The sequence below is a fragment of the Carassius carassius genome, chromosome 6 (assembly GCF_963082965.1).
Source record: "Carassius carassius chromosome 6, fCarCar2.1, whole genome shotgun sequence".
NCBI lineage: Eukaryota > Metazoa > Chordata > Actinopteri > Cypriniformes > Cyprinidae > Carassius > Carassius carassius.
The window spans coordinates 27,873,595-27,899,554 of record NC_081760.1 but is presented as its reverse complement, the minus strand read 5'-3'; the positions used below and the strand labels follow the sequence as shown (position 1 = coordinate 27,899,554).

The following is a 25,960-nucleotide window of genomic DNA, read 5'->3' as shown; positions in this document are numbered from 1 at the left end:
ATATAACATTCTAGCCCTGTTCTCTCAAAGTTATGAACAAATGTCCTTCTAATAACGCAAATAGAACATTAGCCCTTTTTCTCTTTTGTATTATCATCTGGTCTTTAACAATGTTCTCAAAACACAATGTAGCACAAATAGATTAAATAATCAATGATAAAATTAAATGTTCCCTTACTGTTCATATAAATAATAATAATAAAAAAGTTTTTTTATTTTTTTTAATCTGGATGTTTTGAAAGTTCAGAAAACATACTTATTTTGAATGGGCAAAATGTTCTTATAATAAAATTTTGTTAGCTGGGAATAATCCCATTGTGCTAAAAGCAGAAAGAAAAGGGATGATAAACAACAACGCATATAATATCTCAGTTAATAATGTGTGATTCTAGGGCTCTGCAGGTGGACAATATTCAAGTACACTGTCTTGAAAGACAATATAATTTTGCATTCTCCTTTGGAAAATCTGACCTATGTTTAAATATAGGCTTGTTTTTAAGATAACAGTTAATTCCTCAGATTTAAGCAGCAATGGTTAAGGATTGTCAAACTCTTTAAGTAGGTCTAACTTATTATTAACCTAAACTTTATTAATTCTGTGGAGTAATTTGGGAGGAACAGAAGTCATTTAGTAAATGAAAACTCATTTGGTAAATCTATTGGCAAGCCCATTTGTAAAAAACATCTTGAACAGGAAGAAAAAGTGCAGTAACAATGTTCCATTGTGTATACCCATAGCATCAGTCATTTGAAATAACAGGTTTTGGAACGCAAATTCAGAGGGATAATGAGGTCTGATAATGAAAGCTGGGACGGGATGAGGAACAGCCACAGATAAAAGAAAGTGAGAAGGAATCTGTTTTCAGGCTTGTTAATGTTTAGCCCCTATAGGGCACTGTCATGATTAGCTCTCCATATATTTCCATAATTTCTGTGATGCTCTTGAATGTCCTGCTGAGTGCATCTTCAGGAATCTTAAAATGGAGTAATGATCAGAGCTGCTGAGGGTCTGGCCAGCAACACCCCGCTGGTAGTAAGCAAGACACGGTACAAACGCTATCTTCAACTAACAACTTTCTGCCATGATTGGACTTAAAAAAAAAAAAACAATTCAAAATATCACATGATGCATTTCTTTCCACAACTTTTTAATTTGCATACAGCCCAAATAAGCTGATATTATTTCATAAGGCCAGTGCACATCTAAGACAACAAAGACACAGAATGAAAGAGATGGCCATTATGGACCAATTATTTTGTGACCCTGGGTGAAAACTCTGTAATCTTGTTCGCTTTCAGTATCTCTAGATGGTTGTGATCTCTGTTCTGTTAGCAGCTGTATTGACAAAAGCAGCAGACCTGGCTGTGGAGTGTCAGTAAATAGCTCTCTGGAAGCTGCTGAACTGTCTCGAATACAGTGCAATAATTAACTCCGAAATGGATTTGGCTTTCTCTCTAAAGAGAAAAATTAGCTTTTGTTATTCAGCCACTCTGGTTGCTGATCACACAGAGAACTGCTTTCTTTAAACCTGTTGAACACAGCTCTAACGCTGCGCAGGCTTTAATACAGTATCTTGTCAATCCCAACAGTGAAAAATGGAACTACAAATGACTTGTCTCAACGTGACACAAAAGCGGACAATAATGAAAGGCCACTGACTGAACAAATGCATTCCTATTTGGATGTAAAAGGGACTCACTGATGCTGTCCTCTCATCCCTTTATGACTTTATGATAAAAGAGGGCTGCTGGATCTCTACAGCACTGAATAGGTTTGGAGCAATATTGCACTGAGAAAGGAAAAGGAGGGCACTTCATTTCCTCTTATTGACTTTGGAGGCCAGTCTTGACGTCATCAATACAAAGAATTGTACTGAATTGTGCCTGTCTTTGTCTGTTCTCTGTGTCTGATCGCTAAGAGGTGAAACCTCTCATGTGAATGTGAAAATTTCTGCAAATTTTGTCCATTAAGTGCAGTTGATTGGATCATATGGCACATCCATTAGGTGTTCTGTTACTTTATTTTTGTGAAACCAGTGTACTTTGGTCTATAATGTTATCATGAACTAACAAGGAACATGTGTATTTTTATTAACTAACATTGACAAAGATTAATAAAATGTAATGTCCATTGTAAGGTAATGTTAGTTAAATAACAATAATAGGTATTGTAAAGTGTTTTTGTAATGTTATTGTAAAGTGTTTCCAATATCATATAATGCAGTAATGATGATAATGCACTATATTTAATGTATTCATTTTTGTTTCTCAGTTAAAATTTATATATAAATGTAATTCAGCACCACATTTACAATGATATTTACCTATTCATTTAAGATCTTAATTTTTATGTAATAACAGTACTTATAATGCAGAACATATGATGAGAATCTGGTGTTTTGGTGTTACAGGGGGGTTTTCAGGATTAAAAAGTTAGAATCATTTTAATAACAAAATCTTTATGCAAAATAGTTAATTTTTTTCTTTTGATTTTGGATTAAAATATGACATGTTTTGGAGGTTTTTGTCTGATTCAACCACATATAACAGTCTGAAATGGATAAATGACATTTCTTTTTCCTTAAGCTTACAGAAGAACAAAAATTCCCAGTTCTATTTTGGAATATATCTGTGAGAACCACCATATAACAGAAAGCCTGTTATACCTCTCTCTCTCCTCGCTTTCTCTCTCTATGTGCTTCCCTTCTCTCTTCAGTAACAGAACCATTATACAAATGGCCAGGAGTAAAGAACACTCATATTGTAGCAGAAGAATGACTGAAGAAAAATAAACAGATGTCAAATGCCTGTTGTATCATTGTCTCTCCCATGCGGTTCAACAGAACCATCTTGCCTTTGAGACAAACCAGCCCACCTCACAGTGCAAAACAGCATCTCTACAGGCCTTTCACAAATCCTCTCATCAGCGTGACATTTGTATGGAATGAGGAAACAACTGGCTCCATTCAGAGAGGACGCTTAAACAAGGCTGTCTACATTTGGCACACAGTATGTGATAAATACTAAATGAAATCGAACTTAAAACCATGACGACGCAACAGGAGAATAAATGTTTGTCTGTCGATGTGGCCGCATTCTGCTACTATGGCAACAAAGGCTACAAGGACCACTGTGCAGGTGACTGAGTAATAGACAAAAATTAGCAGTGGTTTCCATGGCAATGTAATTGACAAAGCAGTTGATTTTTAAATAGTACTCCACAGCCATTATAACATTTTGCAGGCTAGGGTAACCTGAATGAAATTATAGCTTCATAAACTTACTTAAAAATCAAGTGGTAGTAAAAATTCTGAATATATAAGGCAAAGTGGTTAGGGGGGCATGATGCCCTCGCTTTATTCAGGAGCTGCAAAGCAGGGATGTGCAAAACTACATGTATTTTAGGTTGCCTGAATGACTAGTGGGTCTTAAGGAAGCAATTAATCATTACTTAATAATATAATGATATTATATGCAAATATAATAAAAATAAAAATAAATATAATTAAATTAACCGTTTATCATTTTAAAAACATTACATATTATAAATAGGATATATTATAAATGAAATTATTCAATCACAGTTCAATTATTTTATTCCAGGTTTCAGGGTTGCCTTGGCTTTCAGGATGCAGAGAAGAGTGTTCAAGTAATTAAAACAGAAAGCAGACGTTCCAAGAATATTTTTATCTTAACACAACAATTGGTGGTGTTTAAAAGGGGATGGATTTAAATCATAATTTCAGAGAAATTTTGTCTTAAAAGCTAAATTAAATATAATAAATATTAATTGAAAAATAAAAATAACTTATATAGAAAATAACTTAAAACTATAAAACTAGCCGACTTCATTAATCAACCATCTATACTTTAAAGCATCAAGGTTTCACCTACCAATGCAGTAACAGAGCAGTACAGAGAGCAGTATGGAGACAGCCATGGCGCTGAGGGCCGTGCACCTCCATGAGCAGTACTTAGAGGACTTCTTGAACTTGAAAGCGCTGCGGGACAGTGTGTTGCGGGGCAGGGGCCGTGTGGGGGGCGAGTAGACTGCCCCCGTGGCCATGGTGTAGCCTGGCGTGGCCGTGCTGAACAGAGGAGTGGTGCCAGTGCCTGTCTTAAAGAGAAAGTGCCTGAAAGAGAGAAAAATAGAGAGAGACAGAAAGAGAAAAGCAATGAACATTTACTCTGGTTTTAAAAGATACACATTTTTTAAGTATTTTCTTTTCATTTTGCATTGAACAGCTTTAGGCAATAAAGATTAATGCCAAGAACTTGTACTGTAACATCTTATACAGTTCACAAAATCTGAAACAGTTTTATTATTTTTATAGCATTTAACAATCGCATATTCTATTCATGGAAAGCTTGGTATATTAACTCTAAAAGAGTTTAATGAATAGTTGCAGCAGCACAGATTGCTCACAGAGCGGGGAGCAGTACAGGAAGTGAGGCGTACAGCCCTCCTAAAATGCCTTGCTCCTGTACATCTCCCGCTAAGCTAGTGTCACCCTCTCCTGCTGATTGGCACTTAAAGAATGATTGGTTAACAGAAGCCCTTGGCATGTGGTAATTAAGCTGGGCAGATATTACCAGTAAATTTATAAAGTCGACCCTTTCTGTTAGCTTGAACACCACAGTGAAAATCTAGCCCTCTTCACTTCTCAACTTTTACCGAACACATCTCAATCAAAGACCTTGTGTTTGACTTCCCTTTAGCCTGCTGTGTTTCTTTGTCCAAATGAAAGTGGAGAAATGAGAAACGTTGGGTGCATGTGAGTGTGAGTGGCACTTTCCACTATAAATCTGGAATAATTTGATTGCACTTGAGAGGTGGAGAAAAAGCTTTTTCTAATTAAAAATCACCAACGGTACTGTTTCCTCAGCAGAAGAGGAAAAAAATAAAACATCATTATTTTTAGCATTTAAGATCCCATTATCCAATGTGCAGGACTGTAGACAGATAGGAAACCAGGACTATAAAAGTAAGGTTTTGAAACAAGTCCAAACACATAAATAAATGTGCATTTTGTTTGTGCAGGTGTATTGTATGCTGGTTTCAAATTCACAGCTCATTTAAATTATATTATATACTCCTATGCAAATATATATATATATATATATATACAGTACAGACCAAAAGTTTGGACACACCTTCTCATTCATAGAGTTTTCTTTATTTTCATGACTATGAAAATTGTAGAGTCACACTGAAGGCATCAAGGGCTATTTGACCAAGAAGGAGAGTGATGGGGTGCTGCGCCAGATGACCTGGCCTCCACAGTCACCGGACCTGAACCCAATCGAGATGGTTTAGGGGTGAGCTGGACCGCAGACAGAAGGCAAAAGGGCCAACAAGTGCTAAGCATCTCTCGGGGAACTCCTTCAAGACTGTTGGAAGACCATTTCAGGTGACTACCTCTTGAAGCTCATCAAGAGAAAGCCAAGAGTGTGCAAAGCAGTAATCAAAGCAAAAGGTGGCTGCTTTGAAGAACCTAGAATATGACATATTTTCAGTTGTTTCACACTTTTTTGTTATGTGTATAATTCCATATATAATTCCACATTTGTTAATTCATAGTTTTGATGCCTTCAGTGTGAATCTACAATTTTCATAGTCATGAAAATAAAGAAAACTCTTTGAATGAGAAGGTGTGTCCAAACTTTTGGTCTGTACTCTATATATATATATATAGTTATATAGAATTATAAATTAATAAATATTACATATAATAAATAAATAATCTAAGACAGTCATACAATGAGATTTTAACCAAAACACTGAACACTGAAAATAGATTTTAATTTGTAATAAAAAAAAAAAATTCTCCATAAATTGTTTTTTATTTTAGTTTTATTGTTTTAAAATTTAGCTAAAAAAAAAAAAAACTAATAATGGCTGCCAACTTTACTTATTTAATGACAATTATTATAATTTTTTTTTCTGGGGAAATAACAGTAGTAGTGTTTCATAGCTCTTTTTTGTAGTCAAAACGTCTGATAGGTATGCGCCTATACTGAATTAACTGTCAAAAACAAATCTGAAAAATATTTACTGTAGTTAAAAAGTTAAAAAACTATCCCCAGTCTAAATTAAAGGCCTAGACATAATAACACTCTTCCACCACATGAAATCCCTTCCGTTTGTTAAACAAAACATCTCACAAGCTTCCAGAGATAAGCAATTCTCTAAAACTGCATGGTTGTCTGTTCGATTGCATTCTTTATGTTGAAAGAATGACCCATGAAGACACCGAACAATGGAACAAACAAATGATTCGAGCTGCGATATCAAATAACACTGAGCACTAAATCCAATTAGTGAGACAGTTCGACAATGTCTCTGCATTCTAATGCGGCGACAGAGAGAGATAGAGACAGAGAAAGAGAAACTGTGCTCTTGTTTTAGTGCAGTAAACAGTTGCTGCCAACTCACTTTTACTCTAACATTATCAATCAACCCAATCAAAGCCAAGATGCTGTGCAGGGCAGTCATGATTTAATCCAGTAATGCAGGAATATCAATTAAAGAATTAGTCAAATTAAAATATTAAAGGCTGTGTAACTTGATTTATGCAAATGGTGAATCGATTAGCATATTAGTGAATTTTTATTGCAACTTAATTTTGAATTTTGAATTATGTGTCAGAAGTGGCTGCCAATCAAGTGCCTCTTGATAATTTGCAGTCATTGGCTAAGAGAACAAGGGAAGAGATATACAATAAGAGGTTGGGCCAGTGCATGACTGCTTTGTCTAAATTCGGTTGGCTCAGTATGGGACTCTGGCCCTTTGGTTGGCTGAGCAATGGCCTTCTGTTTGGGGGTATCTGGGTTGGGGTGGGGGTTCTGGAGATTTAGCACTTTGGTTGGCTCAGTGTTGGGCTTGGCATCAGCAGCTGGCACCAAGAGAAGACTCAGGAGCACATACCCATCCCCATAGCCGCCCTCGTGGCACACGGGAGGGAACACATCCATCTCTATTAAGTTGTCATGCCCGTTTTCAAGAACTGCTTGCTTTGCTAATTTTCTACATGAGAGAGACAAACAATTAGAATAAAGGTTGTCAGTTCTTACTGGTGATGAGACAAGTCAAGGTATTTCTAATTATGAGTTTGGCAGCAAATCCAGAGAGAAAGAGCTTCCCAAATGGCAGACAGTCATAGCTGAATGTACATCGAATGAAAGACAGACCCACACACATGAAAATACTCATAAAACAAGTATACTGCAGTTATATGTCCAATGTATCAATCCGTTTTCCTCTAAATGGAAGCACTAACATGGTCTGACATGGAGGAATATTTATTATAGTGAATAAAGCCACAAAATTACTCAAGCACACTGAATGACTGTAAAGTGTTATTGGTAGGCTCTCTACATCCTCTATAAGCTGGTGTGAATATATATTAATAACTATACTTCCTCTACGTTTAATAGCATCCCCTGGGCGAGGGATGGGAATCTCTAGAGATGCACAGAATCTGAAGCAGTGGTTTTCAATTGGTGGTGGGTTATGACCCTAAAATGATAGGGCTCAAGGCAGCAGAAAAAAAAGCCTTCCTAAAGGTCAAAAATAAAACGCACCTAACCATGTAATTATGTATTGCTAGGATATAAAAAAGGCCCATCAACTTTTAAAAGGGAGAAAACAATTTCCATATTTTTTGTTGTTGACATTGAAGGCCGTGTGTGCAACATATTCTACTGTATTTTGATTAAAATATATCTGTGACTTGTTAGAATCAAGTCAAACTAGGTAGATGCCAACATTGAGCGGTTATGGGACTAACCTCACCCTCATAAACCTACAAAGGGTAAAGGTAAAGAAAAATATTATCCAGAATACATTACATACAGGTTCACTTTGGTTTGTGCTGACCACAATGTGTTTATTTAGTGAGTTACTGGCTGCTGAGACACTTATAAATGAGCAATAAACAAATAATATTTTTGTTTTGTTTTTTTGTTTGGGCATGTTTTTGCTTATTTATAAATGCTAAACTATTTTAGCATTTTGTCAGTCAAAGTCCAAAAAGTGAAACCATTTGAGATCCACTGATCTAAAACCTTGGGGCAATATGGATTTTTTCATTCCTCTCCACAAATTTTCTTTTGGGTTGAAAACTGATGCATGGATTCCAAGAGATATTCAATATGACTTGGCACATGACCTCTTGGTATTCCCACAAAACACCACCAGGACCTTCGCTCTAACCAACTCACCTTTCTGACCTCATAGCAGGAGTTCAATCCTTTGCTTAAAGTTTTTACAAGTGACTTGCTGACATGTAACAAGACTTGACCATATGTTAGTAGGTTTTGAATTACACTATTTGATATATAAACCACACAACAGCTTTAAAATTATTTATATGTAGTTTTAAATTCATGTTTGTCCTACCTTTCAAGACAAATTAATTTAAAAAGAAATAAAGACAAATTCTGGCTAATTTAACATCGAAAAGACCAATTTAAGTAACTTTGCCATGAAAATGATAAATGTTAATTTCATTTTATTATGATTGCTGACACTTTCAATTCACTCAATCTTCACAGTTCATATGGTAACAGATTTAATGTTACTGTTACTGTTATAATCTGCTTTTATACGCTTGAGCCCCGTCAGACTGGTCGTGTTGGCGGTGTTGCAACAATATATAGTGATATTCTCAATGTTACTCAGAAAGGATCATGTTTAATTCATTCAGAATACTTCTCCTTAATGTTACACTGTCAGATATGCAAAAGAGATCTCTCCTATCGCTTGCTCTGGCTACTGTGTATTAGGGTTGGGGGCGATGTCTACAAATTTTGCATTGGACGATGTCTACTTGTATTGTATTTCCTTGTATTGTGCATGCTGTGTTATTACTGATAGTAACTGTATGGCTCTGCGTTATCGTCCAGGAAGAATTATTGTTCCAGCCACCAAAGACAGATTCACAGATAAACTGCCTGACTTACCTCAACTGCTCTGTGTACCCATAAACACATATGAACTAGACGAAGTGACTAGCAACATGGGCACTATCTTTTCTAATACATTAGAAGCTGTTGCCCCCATCAAATTGAAAAAGGTTAGAGAAAAACGTACTGTGCCATGGTACAACAGTAATACCCACTCTCTCAAGAAAGAAACTCATAGTCTTGAGCGCAATGGAGAAAAATTAACTTGGAAGTTTTTAGAATTGTGTGGAAAAACAGTATGCCTAGCTAAAGACAGGCTATATAATCTGCCAGGGTTGAGCATATTCGCAAACTCAGAAAATAACCAAAACAATCTAAGTTTTTTTATTTAGCACAGTGGCTAGATGGCACCCAAAGAAAAACTTCAGTGAAAAAAAACTTCAGAAAAACATCACATAAACTGCACTTGTTAAAATTAAAATAAGATGGTTTAGATCATACCTGTCCGATCACTACCACTTTGTTTATTTAAATGGGGAGTCATCTGAATTGTCACCAGTAATGTATGGAGCACCACAAGGATCTGTCCTAGGTTCTCTGCTAGTTTCAATATACATGTTACCCCTTGGTAATATTATAAGAAAATATGGAATTAGTTTCCATTGTCATTCTGATGTTCCCAACTATTTATCTCAACAAGACCAGATGATACTTCTAAACTATCTAAGCTAACAGAGTGTATTAAAAATGTAAAAAATTGGATGACCAATAATTTTCTCCTACTGAATTCTGATAAGACAGATATATTACTTATTGGACCAAAAAGCACTACACAGAATCTCTTGGATTACAATTTGCAACTAGACGGATGCACTTTTATTTCCTCTACAGTCAAAAATCTGGGTGCTATTTTAGACATCAACTTGTCTTTTGAAAATCATATTTCTCATGTTACAAAAACAGCATTTTTCCATCTTAGAAACACTGCCAAGCTGTCTCCGATGCAGAATGTGCATGCATTCATGACCTCTAGACTGGACTATTGTAATGCACTTCAAAGTGGTTGTCCTGCATCTCCAATAAACAAGCTACAGATAGTCCAAAATGCAGTGGCAAGAGTCCTTACCAGGTTGAAAAAATATGATCATACTATCCCAAGTCTCTGCACTGGCTACCTATTAAATTCTGTGTCAGTAACAAAATATTATTACTTACCTACAAGGCCCTTAATGGTTTAGCTCCTGCGTACCTACCTAGTCTTCTACTATGCTACAATCCATCACGCTCCCTAAGGTTGCAAAACTCTGGACTTCTGGTAGTACCTAGGATAGCAAAGTCCACTAAAGCAGGTAGAGCTTTTTCGCATTTGGCTTCCGAACTCTGGAATAGCCATCCTGATAATGTTTGGGGTTCAGACATACTCTCTCTGTTTAAATCTAGACACATCTCTTTGGCCAAGCATTCAAATAATGCATCTCATAATCTTGTACTGCATTTATATCTGATCAAATGCACATTATTATTTTTTAGCTTGGGTTGAACAAATCATTTTTGCTTGGTTGTAACAGCAGCTTCGCTAATTAGGTCTCTATTTGTTTCTCTGTTTCTGCCATGGGATTGACATCCCATGGTAACTATGAATTACACAAGCTTACACAAGCTTATGGGGAAGTCGTGGCCTAGTGGTTAGAGAGTTTGATTCCTAACCCTAGGATTATGGGTTCGAATCTCGGGCCGACAATACCACGACTTAGGTGCCCTTGAGCAAGTCATCGAACCCCCAACTGCTCCCCGGGCGCCGCAGCATAAATGGCTGCCCACTGCTCCAGGTGTGTGTTCACAGTGTGTGTGTGTGTGTGTGTGTGTGTTCACTGCTCTGTGTGTGCACTTTGGATGGGTTAAATGCAGAGCACAAATTCTGAGTATGGGTCACCATACTTGGCTGAATGTCACGTCACTTTCACTTTCACTTCAGTCTGGATCCAGCCCTTTCAAAGACCTGAGACAACCAAACACCTGAGAAGAGATGATGCAAACCCCTCAGAGGACTTCAGATGATGCCAACCCTGAAACAATATAAACTATCAAATTTTGCTACAAGTTTGATTGCAACACATAATCATTGCTGTTAATAGTGTTCATAGTCTGTTTGATTATGTCATTAACTGAATTTTACCTTACATTTCTGCCATATGTACATCGATTTGACAGTCACCACTGACAAGCTACTACTAAATATATTACTTAAATTTAATTTCCTGTCAAGCTGCTTTGCAACAATTTGTATTGTGAAAAGTGCTATACAAATAAACTTTAATTTAATTGAATATGACGTATATAGTCATGTAACACTGGATTTCATCACAGTTAAAAGGATTATAATAATAAAAATAAATATGGCGTGGGCTTGAAAAAAGTTTTAAATTACTTAGAATGTCGGGATTAGACTCTTAGTAAAATGTTAATACAAAGTACATACAACACCCACTTAAACAAGAGATAATAGAAGACGTGATGGAAACTAGAGATAAAATCTCCAGCTGTAGTATCTGTGGACTGACTGGGGCATCTGGTGTTTGGGTAAGACAGGATAACATTCCTTTGACACAGAAGACAGCGAACAGGGATTTTGGAGCATGAGGGACAAGATAACCATTGTTAATTGATTACAGCAGGCATGACATCAGGCTGGAAATTGCTATGCTAATCCATGTATCTCCTTTCACGTTTGTCATCCTCTGACAAATGCCTTCACAGAAGATTTAGGAAGAGGGAACGCGTAAAAAAACTGTAAAATAACTTGACAATGCTTATATATGGTGGCATAATTGAAGATAGTCTACTTAAAAGAGAATATAAATTCTGAAATTTGAAGACATGGAATTACCATTTGACACAGTGAAATGTTTAGATGAACTACTGAAGGTGGAAACAAAATTTCTACTCTTCTAACAAAGGACTTTTGACCTTCAGAATAACACATTTCTTTTAAATCAGTTTTATGCTTCATTCATGCTTACCAACAGCCCTGTGCTACACACTTTTGAAAAAACTATATAGTCAATCTACAGTACATATATCGACAATGATAAACAATCTCCCATTATGACCTATATATATATATATATATATATATATATATATATATATATATATATATATATATATATATATATATATATATATATATAATTTATGTTTCCACTCCACATCACAGTATGGAAGGCAGAAAACAAGCATAAAAAAACTAAAGCAAAACAAGCAAACAAACAAAATTAATCATAAAACTATGTGAAGGAAATTACAAATAAGGGATATTGTTATTCTCAAGGAGTCCATTTTTTTTCTAATGCTGTCTCCAGTGTATTCTTCTGCAGTGCTACTGTGAACATTTGCTAGTTATAAAAGTGACAGAGGACAATTTGTCAGTACTGAATGATCCTAAGCACTTAAGCCTGTACTGAGAGGCATCTCACATTTGCTGTGTGTTTTGTCTATGTGGATTGACCCTGACTGTTCCCTGTTCCCAAACTGGTGGTGGAGATCATAGATAAAATATCCAAACATCTAAAGGCTCTTGACAACTGGGTGGGCTTGGTAGGATGGTGTGTGATCGTACTCTGAACACAATCCGCTACGAGTCATCAGGCTTTCACACTTTTTTTGATCTTATATTGATGGATGATGCTTTACTTTAACGACAATTTGATTTTCTGGTTTTGTTTTGAAGCAATAAATCACTACTCTTTAAAACCACTTACCAAAAACAAAGACAACAAACAAAGTAAAGAATCAGTAAATGTTCATTTGGCACAATCTCTGTTTACTGTCTACAGGAAATTAGCTTTTATAATTAAAGGGATAGTTCACACAAAAATGAAAATTTGATGTTTATCTGCTTACCCCCATGACATCCAAGATGTAGGTGACTTTGTTTCTTCAGTAGAACACAAACAAAGATTTTTAACACAAACTGTTGCAGTCTGTCAGCCTTATAGTGGAGGTGAATTGGAATCACGGGTAAAAAAAATAAAATTATATATATATATTCACAAACAAAACTAAATTAAACCCTGCGGCTTGTGACGATACACTGATGTGTACGATCGGTGTGTTCAAGGAGCTGAACAGTATTTATATAGTTTTTTACCTTTGATTCACGCAATGTTAGAACTCTCCTGAGCTCGTCCTCCTGAGCATGTCCTCAGCAGCAGGCATGTGAGGTGTCTTCTTCTTCTTGCTTTATGGCGGATCACAGACTTATAAGTGGATTAGCACCATCTATCTCTCAAGTGGATCATTGACACTCTATCTACATTCTCAATTGGGAGTGTCAATGGTCCATACTGCTCAGTTTCTTGCAGAGACAATCGCTTTGGGTCTTTACATATCAATGTATCGTTATAAGCCGCAGGGTTTAATTTGGTTTTGTGTATGTTTTTTTATTATTATTATTGAATGTTTTAGCTGTGGTTCCCATTCACATCCATTATACGACTGACAGACTGCAAGGGTTGTTTTAAAAATCTTCGATTGTGTTCTACTGAAGAAACAAAGTCACCTACATCTTGGATGTCCTCGGGGTAAGCAAATAAACATCAAATTTTCATTTTTGGGTGAACTATCCCTTTAAGCGCAATGTGCACTTCCTTCTCTCTTGTGATGGTGAAAGTCGAGAGGTCTATCTTTAGCTGTCTAACCTCTGAGGCGTGACATGGGAGCTGACCTATGAGTCAAAAGTGCTTTGAGATTCACATGAGGGACTCCTGTGTGGGGCTGCTGTGCACTTTGCTGGCTATCTCCACTCGGAGAACAGCTTGAAAATAAGGCTGTTTTGATATGTGCAAAAATAAAATAATGTCCAGAACAAAGTATGTTGCAAGATGCTTTATTTTGCCTAGAGCAAGGAGTGAGGTTTTGGAATGTCAAGAGCTTCAGTGTTCTCTCTCATTTCAAGATAAATACATTACCTCTCCATCACGAGCAGAACATGTATGTTAACAGCTTAAGAAGCAAGAAATCACCACACATTAAACTGTTCACAGACTATCAAGAGTAAGATGAAAGATGAATATTACGCTAAAACAATGAAACATTGAAACTTTGGTCGAGAAGCAGATTCACCAATTGGCTGGTTTGCATTTACATATGAAATACACAAACTCTGAAAGTGGAAGACATCTTTGTGTGGAGATCTTGAGTTATTTTAATCAGTTAAGGACCGGCAGGTGTCTCAAGAGGCTTCTCATGTTTTTCCATTCCCCACTTTAATAGTATCATCAAATAATGATGAGAGTAAAGACAGTAGAGTGAGGTAATTGACTGTTCGAAAGCAGGAGTCAGGATCGTTTAGATTCAATTGTCTGTTTAGCACAAATTGTTCACAAATTACAAGAACGTGGAAACATATGCTCAGACGTGATCTGTATTTCACCACAAGGTTTATGACAATGTCAATAATGGCTTAAAGGTATAGTCAGTAATTGCTGAAACAATGCCACCTGAGCCCCGGGAACCAATCGTTCATGCTTGTAAACACAGAAAAGCAGTCTTCATTTGCATTTCGACTCTCTGCCAGTACGTTTTCGCCCATTTACTAGTACTGTAATGTTTTTCATTATTTTCATCTAAACTTCACTGTTGTGCCTGTCGGGGAGATGGATGCTTTGTTTATTTTTACTCTAAAAGTCAGTCTGTATCATGTAAACAGTTGTTAAGTAAGCTCCATGTCTAACTTGGAAGACGGCACCTTTTGAACCAGTGCTGCCACGCAGACATGCCACAATGTGTGCTTTCGAGCGTAACTGAACGAGTGTGTTTTCAGAGTGTTTATCTGGAAAGATGCAGCACTATAGTAGGATTTACAAGCATCTGTGAGCATCTGTGAGTGTTAGAGACCCTACTGACTGTGTGTGGTCCAGTGTGGTCTTCCTCAGATCTCAGGATATAAACAGAAATTTTAGCTCTGTTGCTAGCATCTACAAAAATCTACATAATGCTTTGTCAATATGAGTGGACAATCGCCAAATTCATTTTGAGGATATGGTGTGACCACTGAGACACAGAGAGAAGAACAAAAACAAATAACTGTGTGTAAGTTGGAAAAGAGACAGAAAGCAAAACAATGGGGGTGAGCAACAATGGACTAAGGAGCAAAAATCTTGCTGTGGTTGACACGACAAAAAGTGAAAGAGTAAGACGGCCACATAGTAACAAAAAACCAAGTGTTGAGGAAAACAGAGAAACAGAGGGAAAGACCATAAAGGAAGTGTAGCTGTTGGATATTCCTGTTTTGGGACCACAGTGTCCATGTGAAGGACCATGAAGTGAACTCGAGGCCAGCGGAGCTGAGGCAGGTGTGTTATTGCTGGATCTCGTAACACTGTGTTTGCACTGGCACTGGCGCTCATAAAATATAAACTCAAAAGCAAGCCACTCATTGGTACTCACATTCCTGTAGACCTTAGTCAGGGTACGTGTCATATTTAATTTAATGCAACTGAATACAAGGCTGTGAGGGAGATGTACAGTCTGTTAAATGTCAAATTTTTGCTAACTATTTTTGTCCACTGTACGGTTTTCACAATACCAATATTCTGGTAGTCTACACCGATAGAAATGACATTTCACAATTCTTAATATCAATTTGAATATCACAGCAAAACCTATTAACCTTATGAATTATATAAATGATATTAAATTCAAATATCAAATACAACTAATAAATAAAATAATCCTAAATTAACAAATAGAATAAAATAAATAAATAGTACTTGTTAGAAGATTAAAATTAATATTGTTGTAAGATTAATATATATAGCAGTATTTGAATAATATTTTCAGTAACTGGATGCCTATAAGGGCACATGAAGGTCTAATCTAATTGCTTGATTATTTTATTTTAGGACAAACTGACTGTATTTACATCAATACCTTTTCAAAATGCACATTTTCATTGAGAAGTGAATTTTACCATTAATACATGAAGCCACAATTAGGCACTGTCTGTACCGCAGTAATCCTCTAGAAAGGTACTGTTTGAACTCTGAACCATTTACATCCCTAGTGCATTTTCAAAAGGACAAATATCAATGTTTTGTTGGCTTGATAGCATAAGCCACTGAACGGTTTGTACATATATCCCTCAAAGCCTCACTCTCATTTACATCAAATGTAATATTCTGTCTATCCAGACTAAGATCTATGGCTTTCAGAGATAAAGTTGAACGACCCTCGTTTCTCGCTCTGCACTCACCCCCACTCTGTCTGTCTCTGTGCTTATATCACGCAGGATGAATGAAAGGAGTGATAGGTGGTAACATCGCTTAATGGGGGAGGTTTAGTCATTATATATACAGTGTCACTAGAAAGAGAAGATCAAAAACAGAGAGAGGCCATTATGGCGCTAACGTGCAATCCCCCGAAACAAAGCGTTCCCTTCTGCTAGCTTTTAAAGACCCTTCAGTGTATCCTCCGAGCTTACAGCCTCACTGATTTATGGGAGAAAAACAACCAAGCCGTATCCTCCCCTAAGCTTGGCGAGGCCTCAGTCACTCACATTCTGGGATGTTAGCAGAGTCAGCAGAAGCACTTTTTGATGCTGCCATATTATAAACCGCTTTATGAGACGGGTGATAAACAGAAACTTAATTTTGAAAAAAAATCCTCTATATGCGATGAATGTAAATTATACTTTGAGGCTTGTTAGTATGTCTACTAGTTAACTGGAAAGTGGCTGCATTATAAATAAAAGCCCTGCAGTCACACTGCTTTGAGAAAGATATAAAGGTCACATGTCCTGCTGTGTGAGTAATGTCAAATAAAGGACCTTTCTATAACACAGATCACATTTTGGGATGTAACTGTGCTGGTGTGTGCATTGCATAACTGACCTACTCTCCAGCGGCACATTGCTGCCCAGGACCCAGCTGTCCTGCAGCGGCACTGACTCGGGTGTGGTTTGCAGCTCGGCGGGGAGGGCGGCCGGAGGGGCCGGGCTCACGTTCCTGCGGCTGCTCAGAGAGTTGTGGTTCAGCGCCGTCACCGACGGCTGCTGCTTGTGCGGGGGCGGCACCGGTGGCAGTGTGGACTGGCCCTGCTGGTGCTGATTGGATGGTTGCTCTGTGGGAAGAATCAAATGGAACTGGGTTAACCAATTGCAAACCGGTGCAGTAATGCTGTGCAGATGTAAGCAGTTGTCCTTGGTAATTAATCGTGGCAAATGTGTCTGGATGAATGTGCTTTTGCCAAAGAACATCTGGGACATATTACAGTAGGGTGATGATGACTTTAACTATTTAGTAGCCATCCCCACCAGCTGTCGAACTGATGACTACGACACATATGCATGCACCCGTACACATATAAGCATATGATTGAGATGACTGAACATCCACTTTCACGTGTGCCAGGGACCCCTGCTGCACTTATCTGTCAAAATTGCATTAAATCCAGCCTTGGGTTTGTTTGGGAGAGCACCATGTTAACGAGAACTGTACTAGACAGCAGTGTTTGGGTAGTGGACCTTTATTGCATCACATAGATATTTCGATTAAATTTCATGGGTAAGAAAATTAATTGTCTATTGTAAATAATAGGAAGCACAGTTCACACAGAATTCATAACAAGCAGCTTTACCAATTTGAACATAAGTGAATCTGCATGGGGAACTGATTTCTTTTGCGATGACTTGATTTTACCAGTTCAAAATCCCTAGAAAAACTTCTTCAATATTAAATCCATTTGCAACTGATTAATTGTGTAACCGTTATGTTTATGTCTTATGTTTAATTCATTATTTTATTTTACATTTTGTCAATTCATGGGTTATATATATATATATATATACAGGTCCTTCTAAAAAAATTAGCATATTGTGATAAAGTTCATTATTTTCCATAATGTAATGATAAAAATTAAACTTTCATATATTTTAGATTCATTGCACACCAACTGAAATATTTCAGGTCTTTTATTGTTTTAATACTGATGATTTTGGCATACAGCTCATGAAAATGCCTGTCTCAAAAAATTAGCATATTTCATCCGACCAATAAAAGAAAAGTGTTTTTAATACAAAAAAAGTCAACCTTCAAATAATTATGTTCAGTTATGCACTCAATACTTGGTCGGGAATCCTTTTGCAGAAATGACTGCTTCAATGCGGCGTGGCATGGAGGCAATCAGCCTGTGGCACTGCTGAGGTGTTATGGAGGCCCAGGATGCTTCGATAGCGGCCTTAAGCTCATCCAAAGTGTTGGGTCTTGCGTCTCTCAACTTTCTCTTCACAATATCCCACAGATTCTCTATGGGGTTCAGGTCAGGAGAGTTGGCAGTCCAAATTGAGCACAGTAATACCTTGGTCAGTAAACCATTTACCAGTGGTTTTGGCACTGTGAGCAGGTGCCAGGTCATGCTGAAAAATGAAATCTTAATCTGCATAAAGCTTTTCAGCAGATGGAAGCATGAAGTGCTCCAAAATCTCCTGATAGCTAGCTGCATTGACCCTGCCCTTGATAAAACACAGTGGACCAACACCAGCAGCTGACATGGCACCCCAGACCATCACTGACTGTGGAAACTTGACACTGGACTTCAGGTATTTTGGCATTTCCTTCTCCCCAGTCTTCCTCCAGACTCTGGCACCTTGATTTCCGAATGACATGCAAAATTTGTCCAAAAGTCCAGTGCTGCTTCTCTGTAGCCCTCTGTAGTCTCTTCTGCCGCTGTTTCAGGTTCAAAAGTGGCTTGACCTGGGAAATGCGGGACCTGTAGCCCATTTCCTGCACACACCTGTGCACGGTGGCTCTGGATGTTTCTACTCCAGACTCAGTCCACTGCTTCCGCAGGTCCCCCAAGGTCTGGAATCGGTCCTTCTCCACAATCTTCCTCAGGGTCCGGTCACCTCTTCTTGTTGTGCAGCGTTTTTTGCCACACTTTTTCCTTCCCACAGAAATCCCACTGAGGTGCCTTGATACTGCACTCTGGGAACAGCCTGTTCGTTCAGAAATTTCTTTCTGTGTCTTACCCTCTTGCTTGAGGGTGTCAATGATGGCCTTCTGGTCCACAGTCTTACCCATGATTGCGGTTTTGAGTAATGAACCAGGCTGGGAGTTTTTAAAAGCCTCAGGAATCTTTTGCAGGTGTTTAGAGTTAATTAGTTTATTCAGATGATTAGGTTAATAGCTTGTTTAGAGAACCTTTTTATGATATGCTAATTTTTTGAGATAAGAATTTTGGGTTTTCATGAGCTGTATGCCAAAATCATCAGTATTAAAACCATAAAAGACCTGAAATATTTCAGTTGGTGTGCAATGAATCTAAAATATATGAAAGTTTAATTTTTATCATTACATTATGGAAAATAATGAACTTTATCACAATATGCTAATTTTTTGAGAAGGACCTGTATATATATAAAAAAAAGGAAGAATAAGAAATTTTGGTGAATTTGTTTAGTAAGATTTTCGTGTATTTTCATATGTCTTATGCAAAGTTTTATACATGTTTTGTTAGAAAGATATTTGGTGTGCCTGCCCCTTTAAGGCAGGGCGCGCTTGGGAAGAAAAAAAAAAAAACCCAAGCGGGAGTGTTGTGTGTCCGGCTGTCATGCTGTTAGGCCGATGCTTCTGATTAAAAGATGAAAGTATACCTACAGCGGAGGGCAGAGAGCACGCAACTTCTGCAAATCGCACTACAAGATTGCTGCACTTTAAAGTCGATCTACCACTGTGTTTTGATGGAGACGGTAGGGATAAAGACAGTTTTTCTTTATGGAAAGCCCCTTTAGAGCTTGCAGTTAAGGCCTGTGCGGATGCACAAACGCAAGATTTGGCCGCCATTTTGCCTACAAGGTTGAGTGGAGATGCTTTAGCTTACTGGCTCTCCCTGTCTCCTGACATACAACAGAACTATGAACTGTGTGTTGCTGCATTAAATGATGTTTTTGGGAGGAAACAATTTTTGCTGCATTTTCAAACTTTTGTGAAAGCCAGACCACGTATGCCCAAAGAACCTTTGGAAGTATTTGCAGCTGAGATCACAAGACTAGTTTTGGAAGCATTTCCAAATTATGGTGAGTCCGCCATTGCCATGGAAAGATTTAGACGGTTTGTAGCTGGTCTTGATCCTGTCCTCCAAGCAAAATGTCATGAACATGGTGCTACTAGCCTAGAGGAAGCTTTAGCCATTGCTTGTAAGTGGGAACGGGAACAAGAAGTTCTCAGACTTGCACTTCTTCCCCCTCTGAGTCAAAAGACCAGCCTGTCACCAAACTCATCTACCACCTTACGCAGTGAATCGCTTTCAGCTATGGTGTCCACAAACACCACAGCATCTGGGGACATTTCTTCTGAAATCATGACTTCGGTGAAGCAATTGACGGCTGATGTTAAGGCTCTGTTAAGGTTGGAAGTGAGTCAAATGAAGAGGCAACATGCTTCCACCAGACAGAGAGACTACTCATCTGAACGTGGAAGAGACAAGCAAAAACATCGTCAAGATGAGCCTTACTCATTCATCCGCCGAGACAGTGACAGACGTCGGGGCTATGGAGAGCATCACATGAGTCCATCTTCACCTTATCAAGATCGTCACGTGAGCCCATCAACACATCATCAAGATTGTCACATCAGTGATTCTCCACATTACAGAGATCGTCACGTGAGCCCATCTCCACATCATCAAGATCGTCACATCAGTGCTTCTCCACATTACCGACATCGTCACGTCAGCCCACCTCAACCTCATCGAAATTATCACACCAGCCTGTCTCCACATTTTGCTGCTCAACATGCCAGCCTTACTTCTATTCATCGTAACCAATGTGTCAACTCGCCCCCACCTCACCGTGATCGTTGTGGCAGTCCAACCTCTGATCATCGAGATCATCGTTTAAAACACGCATCCCATCATCAGGATCATCATATGACAGAATGGCCCTCCAACAAGTTCTCTGGTGAGAGATATGGCCTACAATCTTCTACTGACCATCTACCCTCGTCTGGTGATCATCATGTCAGTTTTGTTGAAGAGGATGTTGATCTTCAGGGAAACGGCTGGTAGCAGGTACTATGGGCCGGGTATCTGCTGAGACTATGGTTGGGCCCAAACAAACTGAACGGGTAAAGCAGGCCCTTACTAGTCCTCCCATTGTAGCTCACCCTATATTCACACAGCCTTTTCTACTATACACTGATGCTTCTCATGATTGTGTACAGTAGGTTCAGTGCTTGCTCAGATGCAGGATGGGAAGGAACGCGTAATTGCTTACGCCAGTCATGCTCTCACTCCATTAGAAAAGAGATGGTCAACTTATGACCGTGAACTGTGGGCTGTGGTGTGGTCTGTTCGACATTTTCGACATTTCTTGTCTGGGGTGCCATTCAAGATTATTACAGATCACAAACCGTTAAATCTAAAAAAGGCAGCAGTTTATAATGATCCGACTGGTAGAAGAGCACGCTGGATACTTGAAATGGATGTGTATGACTTTACCATTCAATACAGGGAAGGGAAGCATCATAGTAATGCTGATTCCTTGTCACGGTGTCCTAGCTCGCCTGTGACTGAAACAAAATCAGTGCATTGGGTAATTCCCAGCCATACCACTGTTGAAAAAGTCTCCTTTTCGTCTGAAGTGCCACTGGGTTGTGGAGTTCTTCCTGACGTGAGTCCGACACTGTCAGTTGATTTGACTGAATTACAAGCTCAGCAAAAGGAAAGAGAGTGGTAATCAAAGGCCCCCACTAGGCAGACTGAAACATTCCCCTGCCACACTGAGGAAACTCTGGCATTAATTTTCCAAATTATCAGTCCAAGAGGGTATACTGTCTCACAGAGTGAAATCATCTCCTCATAGCCCTCATGTTTACCAAGTAGTCTTGCCTGGTACTCACTCTAACAGCTCTTAAGTGTTTTCATGGGGAGAAGTTTAGTGGTCATTTGAGTGCTGAGCGTACTTGGTTGAGAGCTAGGAAAATGTGCTATTGGTCTTACATGTCCCGTGATATTCAGAAATTCTGTGCTGAATGTGTATCCTGTCAGTCCTGTGCTTCCACCACTCCTCATGAAAGGGCCATGTTACAGTCAATTCATGCAGAACGACCATTTCAAAGAATTGCCGCTGACATCACTGAGCTACCTGTTACTTCACTTGGGAATAGGTATGTTTTAGTTGTGATGGACTATTTTACCCGTTTTGTCAATTTGTACCCTCTGAAGGATCAGCGTGCAACAACTGTAGCACAGTGCATTTTTGAGGATTACATTAAGTAGCACGGGGTCCCTGAGATAATCCATACGGACCAAGGTAGACAGTTTGAGTCAGATTTGATTAAACATTTGTGCAGACAATTAGGCATTGAGGAAACCTGCACCTCACCCTACCACACCCAGTGTGAAGATATGGTCGAAAGACTGAATCGAACATTGAAAGACCAACTCGCCAAGTACATTTGTGAAAGTGGGGGTGAATGGGATAAATATCTGCCTCAAGTGGAACTGGCATATAACTCCAGTATTCATTCTAGCACGGAGTTCTCTCCTTTCTTTCTTGCACATGGCAGAGAACCAAGGCTACCTGCAGATATCCTTCTGAACTATAGTCCTGCTGTCACTTCCTATACACCAGGCACCCCTGCAGGCTATGCTCATGATGTGACCATGCGTTTGTCTTATGCTTTCAAAGATGCTGCTGTGCGGTCCACTGCAGCTAAACTTAATCAGAAATGGCAGTATGACAAAAAGACATTTTTCCACCCGCATTAGCCAGGTGACATTGTATTTTTGGATGACCCAGCTCAAAAGCAGAATAAACTGGCTCCTAAATAGAAAGGGCCATACAAAATTCTGAGGCCAATGGACAAAGATAACAGCCCTGGGGTAACTTATGAGATTACTGATCCAAGAAATCCACAGTCGAGAAGGTGGGTGGTTCATCACAATCGCCTAAAACCTTCAGGCTCTGATCCTCCTGTGTTTGGTAGTGCTGAGGCCCCTTCTTCAGTTCCCCTCACTGCATTGTCAGGTGCTTTACCCTTTCGACCCTCAACACCACTGTATGTGCCCAACCAAACTATAAAACAGACTACTACCAATGCAAAGACTGAATGTTCAAATCCAACTGCTTTGTTGACTGAACCTGAAAGTGTGCCAAGTCCCAGTGTTCCGGCCTCTATGGCCCCGGAGAGGGCTATATTGCCTTCAGCAGACACACCTCAATTAACCCGTAGTGGCCGTGTAGTTAAAAAAACCTGAAAAGTTTAAAGATTTTGTTTGTTAATGAGTTATGCACATATTGGTTGTCTGTGCATTGTATTTTTCACTGTATTTTCACTGTAATGGACAATCTATATAAGAGAAACGAGGACGTTTCCTTGTTAAGCAGGGAAGGCTGTAACCTTATGTTGAGTTCCTGAACTTTCGGGGGCGGGACTTGTGCACTAAACATCCTGATTGGTTGAGTTCACGCAGCATTGGTTGAGTTCAACCACCATTTATTCGGATCAACATTTTCAAAATATTACTGTTATTGTGTCATGAAATGTAATTTTAAAAGTATTTCAGGCGAGAATGTAGTTGTTTAAAACTCAAATCTGTGGTTTATTTATAAAGACAGCGCCTATTTAAAAATGTGTTTCGCCGATCTCAGAGACGGTCAGCTCCACGCGATCAGCGGGAGCTCAGTGATCATCTATCCGCCGAAAAGCAGCCTAACCTCGGCTAGACCTTCTGATGTGTGCCACTGGCTCTGATGTCTCTTTAGTGGTTAAACATAAAATATAATTCAGCTGCGGGGTAAATCTAACAGGTTTTCTTTGGTCTGTATTCAATTTATCTATATGTTAAAATGAAAATAAAAAAGGCAAATCTGTATAATATTTTGTTTCATTGTAATGGCTGTATATCCCTGAACTAAGTACATTTATGCAGCTGTTATTATGTTTAAATAAAAACGAAAGGAGGCAGTGGTATTTGATATCCTATTTCGTTTTATTGTAAATATACTGAGAGGAAAATTGCAGTAGCCAAAGCGAGCTGAGTTCACGCAGCATTGATTGAGTTCAACCACCATTTATTCGGATCATGTTCAAAATATTACTGTTTTATTGTGTCATGAAATGTAATTTTAAAAGTATTTCAGGCGAGAATGTAGTTGCTTAAAACTCAAATCTGTGGTTTATTTATAAAGACAGCGCCTATTTAAAAATGTGTTTCGCCGATCTCAGAGACGGTGACCTCCATGCGATCAGCGGGAGCTCAGTGATCATGTATCCGCCGAGAAGCAGCCTCTCCTCGGCTAGACCTTCTGATGTGTGCCGCTGGCTCTGATGTCTCTTTAGTGGTTAAACATAAAATATAATTCGTTTTGGGTAAATCTAACATGTTATCTTTGGTCTGTATTCAATTTATCTATATGTTAAAATGAAAATAAAAAAGGCAAATCTGTATAATATTTCGTTTCATTGTAATGGCTGTATATATACACATATCCCTGAACTAAGTACATTTCTGCAGCTGTTATTATGCTTAAATGAAAACGAAAGGAGGCAGTGGTATTTGATATCCTATTTCGTTTTATTGTAAATATTCAGAGAGGAAAATAGTAGCCATGGTCAGCTGACTGAAGTTATCAAGTATATGCTGCTGTTTGCAGATTTACTGGATTTGCGTCGTCGCGGACATCACACTCCCGAGCCGAATGCACAATGTCCTCATTACCAAGAATGCACGTCCAAAATCAGCGTACTTTGTATTGAGAAACGCGCGCAGACCTACGTCACCAGTCTATTTGCCTAATCTTCCCGGTACTTTACACCGCGGTGGAAATGCAGAAAGCAACAGGTCTGTGGGGGAAATAGTTCCTGGGAAAAAAAGTTCCTGGTACAAATGTTCCGGGTAATTTCGGTGGAAACGCGGCACTAGTGACACAATGTACATTCACTCCTTATTTCCCCTGTTTCCTGGCATCTTTCTGTCATTGTCTTGTTTCCTTCTTTTTCTAAAGGCTTCAAGCAATGAATGAGACTTGCTGGGTCTCATTGCCAGAGGCACATAATAAGAGCCTTAAAAATACCTTTGCAAGCTCCTTAACACAAAAACTGGTCATAGCGCAGAGGTGAAAAAAAGGGGAGGTTTTAAGGACTGATTAAGCCATGTACTTCACATTAACCTACAACTAGTCGATTTCAAGTCAGGGATCTTAAGTGGCATTTGTCACACTGCAAGGGATCACGTCCTTCTTTAAACCTCTGGTGAATCAAATCTAGAATGAGAAATTGAAAGAGAGTGCAAGAGATTACATGCTGTAACTTGAGGCCAAAAAAATAATTTTTCCTTGAACACAGATAAGATGAAACACAATGATATGTATGTGAAGCAGCCTTTCTAAAAAGATAAAACCATTGCTCAACTTACAGCTCTCTGCTGTTACTCGTATGGCTGTCTTTGATGGCAGTTTGATACAGCAGGGTTGCTATAAGAGCTAAGCAGAATGACAAACAGTGAGCAAGTGAGTGTGCACTGCGGTTGAGAAGCTTCTGGCAGATTTGGACTGCAGCAGAAGAATTCTCCTCTGGTGAGACAGGGCTATTTTGTGCCGTCTTTGACCTTTTGCAGAGCCGCTTGTATGTGTCTGTTTCATTCACTCTCATCTCCTGTTCCTCTCTTTGAAACATCTACAGTCTTGAAGACAGCCATGCTAGCAGATTACAATACAGTAGGTTATAAGAAGGGCTCCTGACAAGTGCTCTAGACTTATTGTCTGCTTGCACTATCACTTTTTTTCTAAGACTGAAAACCCAGCTGTTGCTATTGTGTTGTGTTAACCTCTGTGTAATCTATAATGTTACTCAAAACTGTGTGTATGCATGTGTGTGTGATAAAAAAAATATATATATACAGTATATATATATATATATATATATATATTTTTTTTTTTTTTTTTTATAAATCTTTAAAGGATTATACATGTTGTGGCCTAATTGTTAGAGAGTTGAACTCATAACCCAAAGGTTGTGGGTTCGAGTCTCGTGCCGGCATGGATTGTAGGTGG

At 38.6% G+C, this 25,960-nt stretch overlaps 1 protein-coding gene across 1 annotated transcript in view; it reads right to left on the bottom strand.

Annotated features, from left to right (window-relative positions):
• LOC132141676 (teneurin-3-like) overlaps positions 1-25,960 on the bottom strand; it is a 277,539-nt gene that overhangs the window by 100,565 nt on the left and 151,014 nt on the right. Inside the window, exons 5-6 of the mRNA XM_059551345.1 lie at positions 16,800-17,028; positions 3,895-4,133 (exon numbers count right to left, since the gene is read on the bottom strand). Coding sequence (XP_059407328.1) covers positions 3,895-4,133; positions 16,800-17,028 — 468 coding nt within the window. The remainder of the gene's footprint in view (positions 1-3,894; positions 4,134-16,799; positions 17,029-25,960) is intronic.